Consider the following 12,073-nt stretch of genomic DNA (forward strand, 5'->3'; position numbering starts at 1 on the left):
GTGATGGTGGTGATGGTGATGGTGGTGGTGGTGATGATGGTGGTGGTGGTGATGGTGGTGATGGTGGTGGTGATGGTGGTGATGGTGATGGTGGTGGTGGTGATGGTGGTGATGGTGGTGGTGATGGTGGTGATGGTGATGGTGGTGGTGGTGGTGGTGGTGATGGTGGTGGTGGTGGTGATGGTGATGGTGGTGATGGTGGTGGTGGTGATGGTGGTGGTGGTGGTGATGGTGGTGATGGTGGTGGTGGTGATGGTGGTGGTGGTGGTGATGGTGGTGGTGGTGGTGATGGTGGTGATGGTGGTGATGGTGATGGTGGTGATGGTGATGGTGGTGGTGATGGTGGTGGTGGTGGTGATGGTGATGGTGGTGATGGTGATGGTGGTGGTGATGGTGGTGGTGGTGATGGTGGTGATGGTGGTGGTGGTGATGGTGGTGGTGGTGGTGGTGATGGTGGTGATGGTGGTGATGGTGATGATGATGACATAGTTGTTGATGTTGATGTTGTTGTACAGGCTGATGGCCCCACGCTGGCTCTGCTACTGAAGTTGTTGATGATGATGATGATGATGTAGTAGATGTTGATGTTGATGTTGTTAGTAGTGATGATGATGTTGATGATGTAGCAGATGATGTTGATGTTGATGATGTTGTTGATGTTGATGATGTTGATGATGATGTCACCAGGCTGACGGGCCCACGCTGGCTCTGCTGCTGCCGCTTCTCGTCTCGCTGTTAGTAGTGATGATGATGATGATGTAGCAGATGATGTTGTTGATGTTGATGATGATGATGATGTTGATGGTGTCACCAGGCTGATGGCCCCACGCTGGCTCTGCTGCTGCCGCTTCTCGTCTCGTTGTTAGTAGTGATGATGATGATGTAGATGATGATGTTGTTGATGTTGATGATGTTGATGATGATGTTGATGATGTTGTTGATGTTGATGATGTTGTTGATGATGTTGATGTTGATGATGTCACCAGGCTGATGGGCCCACGCTGGCTCTGCTGCTGCCGCTTCTCGTCTCGTTGTTAGTAGTGATGATGATGATGATGTTGATGATGTAGTAGATGATGATGATGTAGATGATGATGTTGATGATGTTGTTGTTGATGATGTAGTAGATGTTGTTGATGTTGTTGATGATGTCACCAGGCTGATGGGCCCACGTTGGCTCTGCTGCTGCCGCTTCTCGTCTTGTTGCTGTAGTTGTAGTAGATGATGATGATGTTGTTGATGTTGATGTTGTTGATGATGTTGATGATGTTGCTGTAGTTGTAGTAGATGATGATGATGTTGTTGATGTTGATGATGTTGATGATGTTGATGATGTTGATGATGTTGATGATGTTGATGATGATGATGATGTTGATGATGATGTTGATGATGATGTTGATGATGATGATGTTGATGTTGATGATGTTGATGATGTTGATGATGTTGATGATGATGATGATGTTGATGATGATGATGATGTTGATGATGATGTTGATGATGATGTTGATGATGATGATGTTGATGTTGATGATGTTGATGATGTTGATGATGTTGATGATGTTGATGATGATGATGTTGATGATGATGTTGATGTTGATGATGTTGATGTTGATGATGTTGATGATGTTGATGATGTTGATGATGATGTTGATGTTGATGTTGATGATGTTGATGATGTTGATGATGTTGATGATGATGTTGATGATGTTGATGATGTTGTTGATGTTGATGATGATGATGTAGATGATGATGTTGATGATGATGTTGATGATGATGATGATGTTGATGATGATGATGTTGTTGTTGATGTTGTTGATGATGTCACCAGGCTGATGGCCCCACGTTGGCTCTGCTGCTGCCGCTTCTCGTCTCGTTGTTAGTAGTGATGATGATGTTGATGTTGATGATGATGATGTAGATGATGATGATGTTGTTGATGTTGATGATGATGATGATGATGTAGATGATGATGTTGATGATGATGATGTTGATGATGATGATGATGTTGATGATGATGATGTAGATGATGATGTTGATGATGATGATGTTGATGATGATGATGATGTTGATGATGATGATGTTGATGTTGTTGATGATGTCACCAGGCTGATGGGCCCACGCTGGCTCTGCTGCTGCCGCTTCTCGTCTTGTTGCTGTAGTTGTAGTAGATGATGATGTTGATGTAGTAGATGATGATGTTGTTGATGTTGATGATGTTGATGTTGATGATGTTGATGATGTTGATGATGTCACCAGGCTGATGGCCCCACGCTGGCTCTGCTGCTGCCGCTTCTCGTCTCGCTGTTCGTCGCCCTCCTGCTGCTCTGGTGGCTCTGGCCGCTCTGCTGCACCCTGGTACTGTACGCGCACTGTACACGCACTGTACGCGCACTGTACGCGCACTGTACGCGCACTGTACGCGCACTGTAGTGCACTGTACACGCGATGTACACGCACCGTACGTGCACTGTACACGCACCGTACACGCACCGTACACGCACTGTACGTGCACTGTACACGTTCCGTACACGCACTGTACACGCACTGTACGTGCACTGTACACGCGATGTACAGACACCGCATAGGCACTGTACACGGGCTGTACAGAAACCGCACACTCACTGTACAGGTACCGTACATACACTGTACACGCACGGTACAGTCATCGTGCATGCACTGTACACGCACTGTATGCACTGTATGCTGACTGCTGTTTGTATTTTCAGATCATTAAAGATCCCTTGGTGGACGAGGTGAGTGACGACCTCCCCCCTCCCCCCACCCCATCACCATGACAACCTCCCCCCTCCCCCCACCCCATCACCATGACAACCTCCCCCCTCCCCCCACCCCATCACCATGACAACCTCCCCCCTCCCCCCACCCCATCACCATGACAACCTCCCCCCTCCCCCCACCCCATCACCATGACAACCTCCCCCCTCCCCCCACCCCATCACCATGACAACCTCCCCCCTCCCCCCACCCCATCACCATGACAACCTCCCCCCTCCCCCCACCCCATCACCATGACAACCTCCCCCCTCCCCCCACCCCATCACCATGACAACCTCCCCCCTCCCCCCACCCCATCACCATGACAACCTCACCCCTCCCCCCACCCCATCACCATGACAACCTCCCCCCTCCCCCCACCCCATCACCATGACAACCTCCCCCCTCCCCTCACCCCATCACCATGACAACCTCCCCCCTCCCCCCACCCCATCACCATGACAACCTCCCCCCTCCCCCCACCCCATCACCATGACAACCTCACCCCTCCCCCCACCCCATCACCATGACAACCTCCCCCCTCCCCCCACCCCATCACCATGACAACCTCCCCCCTCCCCCCACCCCATCACCATGACAACCTCCCCCCTCCCCCCACCCCATCACCATGACAACCTCACCCCTCCCCCCACCCCATCACCATGACAACCTCCCCCCTCCCCCCACCCCATCACCATGACAACCTCCCCCCACCCCATCACCATGACAACCTCCCCCCTCCCCCCACCCCATCACCATGACAACCTCCCCCCTCCCCCCACCCCATCACCATGACAACCTCCCCCCTCCCCCCACCCCATCACCATGACAACCTCACCCCTCCCCCCACCCCATCACCATGACAACCTCCCCCCTCCCCCCACCCCATCACCATGACAACCTCCCCCCTCCCCTCACCCCATCACCATGACAACCTCCCCCCTCCCCCCACCCCATCACCATGACAACCTCCCCCCTCCCCCCACCCCATCACCATGACAACCTCACCCCTCCCCCCACCCCATCACCATGACAACCTCCCCCCTCCCCCCACCCCATCACCATGACAACCTCCCCCCCTCCCCCCACCCCATCACCATGACAACCTCCCCCCTCCCCCCACCCCATCACCATGACAACCTCACCCCTCCCCCCACCCCATCACCATGACAACCTCCCCCCTCCCCCCACCCCATCACCATGACAACCTCCCCCCTTTCCCCACCCCATCACCATGACAACCTCCCCCCTCCCCCCACCCCATCACCATGACAACCTCACCCCTCCCCCCACCCCATCACCATGACAACCTCCCCCCTCCCCCCACCCCATCACCATGACAACCTCCCCCCTCCCCTCACCCCATCACCATGACAACCTCCCCCCTCCCCCCACCCCATCACCATGACAACCTCACCCCTCCCCCCACCCCATCACCATGACAACCTCCCCCCTCCCCCCACCCCATCACCATGACAACCTCACCCCTCCCCCCACCCCATCACCATGACAATCTCCCCCCTCCCCCCACCCCATCACCATGACAACCTCCCCCCTCCCCCCACCCCATCACCATGACAACCTCCCCCCTCCCCCCACCCCATCACCATGACAACCTCCCCCCTCCCCCCACCCCATCACCATGACAACCTCCCCCCCACCCCATCACCATGACAACCTCCCCCCCCACCCCATCACCATGACAACCTCACCCCCCACCCCATCACCATGACAACCTCCCTCCTCCCCCCACCCCATCACCATGACAACCTCCCCCCTCCCCATCATCCATGACAACCTCCCCCCCTCCCCTCCTCCCATCACCATGACAACCTCCCCCCCCTCCCCCCCATCACCATGACAACCTCCCCCCTCCCCCCACCCCATCACCATGACAACCTCCCCCCTTCCCCCACCCCATCACCATGACAACCTCCCCCCTCCCCCCACCCCATCACCATGACAACCTCCCCCCTCCCCCCACCCCATCACCATGACAACCTCACCCCTCCCCCCCACCCCATCACCATGACAACCTCCCCCTTCCCCCCACCCCATCACCATGACAACCTCCCCCCTCCCCCCACCCCATCACCATGACAACCTCACCCCTCCCCCCCACCCCATCACCATGACAACCTCCCCCCTCCCCCCACCCCATCACCATGACAACCTTCCCCCCCACCCCATCACCATGACAACCTCCCCCTCCCCCCACCCCATCACCATGACAACCTCCCCCCCACCCCATCACCATGACAACCTCCCCCTCCCCCCACCCCATCACCATGACAACCTCCCCCCCACCCCATCATCATGACAACCTCCCTCCTCCCCCCACCCCATCACCATGACAACCTCCCCCCCCTCCCCCCCATTACCATGACACCCCCCCCCATCACCATGACAACCTCCCCCCTCCCCCCACCCTATCATCCATGACAACCTCCCCCCCTCCCCTCCTCCCATCACCATGACAACCTCTCCCCCCTCCCCCCCCATCACCATGACAACCTCCTTCCTCCCCCCACCCCATCACCATGACAACCTCCCCCCTCCCCCCACACCATCACCATGACAACCTCCCCCCTCCCCACACCCCATCACCATGACAACCTCACCCCTCCCCCCACCCCATCACCATGACAACCTCCCCCCTCCCCCCACCCCATCACCATGACAACCTCCCCCTCCCCCCACCCCATCACCATGACAACCTCCCCCCCACCCCATCACCATGACAACCTCCCTCCTCCCCCCACCCCATCACCATGACAACCTCCCCCCCCACCCCATCATCCATGACAACCTCCCCCCCTCCCCTCCTCCCATCACCATGACAACCTCCCCCCTCCCCCCACCCCATCACCATGACAACCTCCCCCCCACCCCATCACCATGACAACCTCCCCCCCCACCCCATCACCATGACAACTTCACCCCCCACCCCATCACCATGACAACCTCCCCCCTCCCCCCACCCCATCACCATGACAACCTCCCCCCTCCCGCCACCCCATCACCATGACAACCTCCCCCCTCCCCCCACCCCATCACCATGACAACCTCCCCCCTCCCCCCACCCCATCACCATGACAACCTCACCCCTCCCCCCCACCCCATCACCATGACAACCTCCCCCCTCCCCCCACCCCATCACCATGACAACCTCACCCTTCCCCCCCACCCCATCACCATGACAACCTCCCCCCTCCCCCCACCCCATCACCATGACAACCTTCCCCCCCACCCCATCACCATGACAACCTCCCCCTCCCCCCACCCCATCACCATGACAACCTCCCCCCCACCCCATCACCATGACAACCTCCCCCTCCCCCCACCCCATCACCATGACAACCTCCCCCCCACCCCATCACCATGACAACCTCCCCCCTCCCCCCACACCATCACCATGACAACCTCCCCCCTCCCCACACCCCATCACCATGACAACCTCACCCCTCCCCCCACCCCATCACCATGACAACCTCCCCCCTCCCCCCACCCCATCACCATGACAACCTCCCCCTCCCCCCACCCCATCACCATGACAACCTCCCCCCCCACCCCATCACCATGACAACCTCCCTCCTCCCCCCACCCCATCACCATGACAACCTCCCCCCCACCCCATCATCCATGACAACCTCCCCCCCTCCCCTCCTCCCATCACCATGACAACCTCCCCCCTCCCCCCACCCCATCACCATGACAACCTCCCCCCCACCCCATCACCATGACAACCTCCCCCCCCACCCCATCACCATGACAACTTCACCCCCCACCCCATCACCATGACAACCTCCCCCCTCCCCCCACCCCATCACCATGACAACCTCCCCCCTCCCGCCACCCCATCACCATGACAACCTCCCCCCTCCCCCCACCCCATCACCATGACAACCTCCCCCCTCCCCCCACCCCATCACCATGACAACCTCACCCCTCCCCCCCACCCCATCACCATGACAACCTCCCCCCTCCCCCCACCCCATCACCATGACAACCTCACCCTTCCCCCCCACCCCATCACCATGACAACCTCCCCCCTCCCCCCACCCCATCACCATGACAACCTTCCCCCCCACCCCATCACCATGACAACCTCCCCCTCCCCCCACCCCATCACCATGACAACCTCCCCCCCACCCCATCACCATGACAACCTCCCCCTCCCCCCACCCCATCACCATGACAACCTCCCCCCCACCCCATCATCATGACAACCCCCCTCCCCCCACCCCATCACCATGACAACCTCACCCCCCACCCCATCACCATGACAACCTCCCTCCTCCCCCCACCCCATCACCATGACAACCTCCCCCCTCCCCATCACCATGACAACCTCCCCCCCTCCCCCCCATTACCATGACACCCCCCCCATCACCATGACAACCTCCCCCCTCCCCCCACCCTATCATCCATGACAACCTCCCCCCCTCCCCTCCTCCCATCACCATGACAACCTCCCCCCCCTCCCCCCCCATCACCATGACAACCTCCCCCCTCCCCCCACCCCATCACCATGACAACCTTCCCCCTCCCCCCACCCCATCACCATGACAACCTCCCCCCTCCCGCCACCCCATCACCATGACAACCTCCCCCCTCCCCACACCCCATCACCATGACAACCTCACCCCTCCCCCCACCCCATCACCATGACAACCTCCCCCCTCCCCCCACCCCATCACCATGACAACCTCCCCCCTCCCCCCACCCCATCACCATGACAACCTCACCCCTCCCCGCACCCCATCACCATGACAACCTCACCCCTCCCCCCACCCCATCACCATGACAACCTCCCCCCTCCCCCCACCCCATCACCATGACAACCTCACCCCTCCCCCCACCCCATCACCATGACAACCTCACCCCTCCCCCCACCCCATCACCATGACAACCTCCCCCCTCCCTCCACCCCATCACCATGACAACCTCACCCCTCCCCCCACCCCATCACCATGACAACCTCCCCCCTCCCCCCTCCCCCCACCCCATCACCATGACAACCTCACCCCTCCCCCCACCCCATCACCATGACAACCTCCCCCCTCCCCCCACCCCATCACCATGACAACCTCACCCCTCCCCGCACCCCATCACCATGACAACCTCACCCCTCCCCCCACCCCATCACCATGACAACCTCCCCCCTCCCCCCACCCCATCACCATGACAACCTCCCCCCACCCTATCATCCATGACACCCTCCCCCCTCCCCTCCCCCATCACCATGACAACCTCCCCCCCCATCACCATGACAACCTCACCCCTCCCCCCACCCCATCACCATGACAACCTCCCCCCTTTCCCCTCCCCCCACCCCATCACCATGACAACCTCACCCCTCCCCCCACCCCATCACCATGACAACCTCCCCCCTCCCCCCACCCCATCACCATGACAACCTCACCCCTCCCCGCACCCCATCACCATGACAACCTCACCCCTCCCCCCACCCCATCACCATGACAACCTCCCCCCTCCCCCCACCCCATCACCATGACAACCTCCCCCCACCCTATCATCCATGACACCCTCCCCCCTCCCCTCCCCCATCACCATGACAACCTCCCCCCCCATCACCATGACAACCTCACCCCTCCCCCCACCCCATCACCATGACAACCTCCCCCCCTCCCCCCTCCCCCCACCCCATCACCATGACAACCTCACCCCTCCCCCCACCCCATCACCATGACAACCTCCCCCCTCCCCCCACCCCATCACCATGACAACCTCACCCCTCCCCGCACCCCATCACCATGACAACCTCACCCCTCCCCCCACCCCATCACCATGACAACCTCCCCCCTCCCCCCACCCCATCACCATGACAACCTCCCCCCTCCCGCCACCCCATCACCATGACAACCTCCCCCCTCCCCCCACCCCATCACCATGACAACCTCCCCCCTCCCCCCACCCCATCACCATGACAACCTCACCCCTCCCCCCCACCCCATCACCATGACAACCTCCCCCCTCCCCCCACCCCATCACCATGACAACCTCACCCTTCCCCCCCACCCCATCACCATGACAACCTCCCCCCTCCCCCCACCCCATCACCATGACAACCTTCCCCCCCACCCCATCACCATGACAACCTCCCCCTCCCCCCACCCCATCACCATGACAACCTCCCCCCCACCCCATCACCATGACAACCTCCCCCTCCCCCCACCCCATCACCATGACAACCTCCCCCCCACCCCATCACCATGACAACCTCCCCCCTCCCCCCACACCATCACCATGACAACCTCCCCCCTCCCCACACCCCATCACCATGACAACCTCACCCCTCCCCCCACCCCATCACCATGACAACCTCCCCCCTCCCCCCACCCCATCACCATGACAACCTCCCCCTCCCCCCACCCCATCACCATGACAACCTCCCCCCCACCCCATCACCATGACAACCTCCCTCCTCCCCCCACCCCATCACCATGACAACCTCCCCCCCACCCCATCATCCATGACAACCTCCCCCCCTCCCCTCCTCCCATCACCATGACAACCTCCCCCCTCCCCCCACCCCATCACCATGACAACCTCCCCCCCACCCCATCACCATGACAACCTCCCCCCCCACCCCATCACCATGACAACTTCACCCCCCACCCCATCACCATGACAACCTCCCCCCTCCCCCCACCCCATCACCATGACAACCTCCCCCCTCCCGCCACCCCATCACCATGACAACCTCCCCCCTCCCCCCACCCCATCACCATGACAACCTCCCCCCTCCCCCCACCCCATCACCATGACAACTTCACCCCTCCCCCCCACCCCATCACCATGACAACCTCCCCCCTCCCCCCACCCCATCACCATGACAACCTCACCCTTCCCCCCCACCCCATCACCATGACAACCTCCCCCCTCCCCCCACACCCATCACCATGACAACCTTCCCCCCCACCCCATCACCATGACAACCTCCCCCTCCCCCCACCCCATCACCATGACAACCTCCCCCCCACCCCATCACCATGACAACCTCCCCCTCCCCCCACCCCATCACCATGACAACCTCCCCCCCACCCCATCATCATGACAACCCCCCTCCCCCCACCCCATCACCATGACAACCTCACCCCCCACCCCATCACCATGACAACCTCCCTCCTCCCCCCACCCCATCACCATGACAACCTCCCCCCTCCCCATCACCATGACAACCTCCCCCCCTCCCCCCCATTACCATGACACCCCCCCCATCACCATGACAACCTCCCCCCTCCCCCCACCCTATCATCCATGACAACCTCCCCCCCTCCCCTCCTCCCATCACCATGACAACCTCCCCCCCCTCCCCCCCCATCACCATGACAACCTCCCCCCTCCCCCCACCCCATCACCATGACAACCTTCCCCCCTCCCCCCACCCCATCACCATGACAACCTCCCCCCTCCCGCCACCCCATCACCATGACAACCTCCCCCCTCCCCACACCCCATCACCATGACAACCTCACCCCTCCCCCCACCCCATCACCATGACAACCTCCCCCCTCCCCCCACCCCATCACCATGACAACCTCCCCCCTCCCCCCACCCCATCACCATGACAACCTCACCCCTCCCCGCACCCCATCACCATGACAACCTCACCCCTCCCCCCACCCCATCACCATGACAACCTCCCCCCTCCCCCCACCCCATCACCATGACAACCTCACCCCTCCCCCCCACCCCATCACCATGACAACCTCACCCCTCCCCCCACCCCATCACCATGACAACCTCCCCCCTCCCCCCACCCCATCACCATGACAACCTCACCCCTCCCCCCACCCCATCACCATGACAACCTCCCCCCTCCCCCCTCCCCCCACCCCATCACCATGACAACCTCACCCCTCCCCCCACCCCCATCACCATGACAACCTCCCCCCTCCCCCCCACCCCATCACCATGACAACCTCACCCCTCCCGCGCACCCCATCACCATGACAACCTCACCCCTCCCCCCACCCCATCACCATGACAACCTCCCCCCTCCCCCCACCCCATCACCATGACAACCTCCCCCCACCCTATCATCCATGACACCCTCCCCCCTCCCCTCCCCCATCACCATGACAACCTCCCCCCCCATCACCATGACAACCTCACCCCTCCCCCCACCCCATCACCATGACAACCTCCCCCCTCCCCCCTCCCCCACCCCATCACCATGACAACCTCACCCCTCCCCCCACCCCATCACCATGACAACCTCCCCCCTCCCCCCACCCCATCACCATGACAACCTCACCCCTCCCCGCACCCCATCACCATGACAACCTCACCCCTCCCCCCACCCCATCACCATGACAACCTCCCCCCTCCCCCCACCCCCATCACCATGACAACCTCCCCCCACCCTATCATCCATGACACCCTCCCCCCTCCCCTCCCCCATCACCATGACAACCTCCCCCCCCATCACCATGACAACCTCACCCCTCCCCCCACCCCATCACCATGACAACCTCCCCCCCTCCCCCCCTCCCCCCACCCCATCACCATGACAACCTCACCCCTCCCCCCACCCCATCACCATGACAACCTCCCCCCCTCCCCCCACCCCATCACCATGACAACCTCACCCCTCCCCGCACCCCATCACCATGACAACCTCACCCCTCCCCCCACCCCATCACCATGACAACCTCCCCCCTCCCCCCACCCCATCACCATGACAACCTCCCCCCACCCTATCATCCATGACACCCTCCCCCCTCCCCTCCCCCATCACCATGACAACCTCCCCCCCCATCACTATGGCAACCAGGAGGAGCCCCCCGCCCCCGGCTCGCCCCCACCCTCCCCCCTCCCTACCCCATCACCATGACAACCTCCCCCCCCCTCCCCCCCCATATCACCATGGCAACCAGGAGGAGCCCCCCGCCCCCGGCTCGCCCCCCCCTCGCTGGCCCCTCGTGGACGCCTCCTACTACGGGGGCCGCGGAGTCGGAGGCATCAAACGCATGGAGGTGAGGCGATATATCGCGATATATCGCGATATCTCACGATATCCCACGATATCCCACGATATATCGCGATATCCCACGATATCGTGATATATCGCGATGGGTGTCGCATGGAAACGTAGACGCCTGGTGTTATATATCGTGAGATATCGTGGGATATCGTGGGATATCGTGGGATATCGTGAGATATCGTGATATATCGTGAGATGTCGTGAGATATCGTGGGATGTCGTGATATATCGTGAGATATCGTGATATATCGTGAGATATCGTGGGATATCGTGAGATATCGTGGG

At 61.0% G+C, this 12,073-nt stretch overlaps 1 protein-coding gene across 1 annotated transcript in view; it reads left to right on the forward strand.

Annotated features, from left to right (window-relative positions):
* LOC144954935 (anthrax toxin receptor 1-like) overlaps positions 1 to 11,867 on the forward strand; it is a gene marked incomplete at its 5' end in the record, with an annotated part of 46,083 nt that extends 34,216 nt beyond the window's left edge. Inside the window, 3 exons of the mRNA XM_078885305.1 lie at positions 2,257 to 2,355; positions 2,727 to 2,753; positions 11,682 to 11,867. Coding sequence (XP_078741431.1) covers positions 2,257 to 2,355; positions 2,727 to 2,753; positions 11,682 to 11,867 — 312 coding nt within the window. The remainder of the gene's footprint in view (positions 1 to 2,256; positions 2,356 to 2,726; positions 2,754 to 11,681) is intronic.
* Positions 11,868 to 12,073: the final 206 nt, after the last annotated feature.

This window comes from Lampetra fluviatilis, unplaced genomic scaffold, assembly GCF_964198595.1.
Source record: "Lampetra fluviatilis unplaced genomic scaffold, kcLamFluv1.1 SCAFFOLD_770, whole genome shotgun sequence".
In the NCBI taxonomy this organism is placed as follows: domain Eukaryota; kingdom Metazoa; phylum Chordata; class Hyperoartia; order Petromyzontiformes; family Petromyzontidae; genus Lampetra; species Lampetra fluviatilis.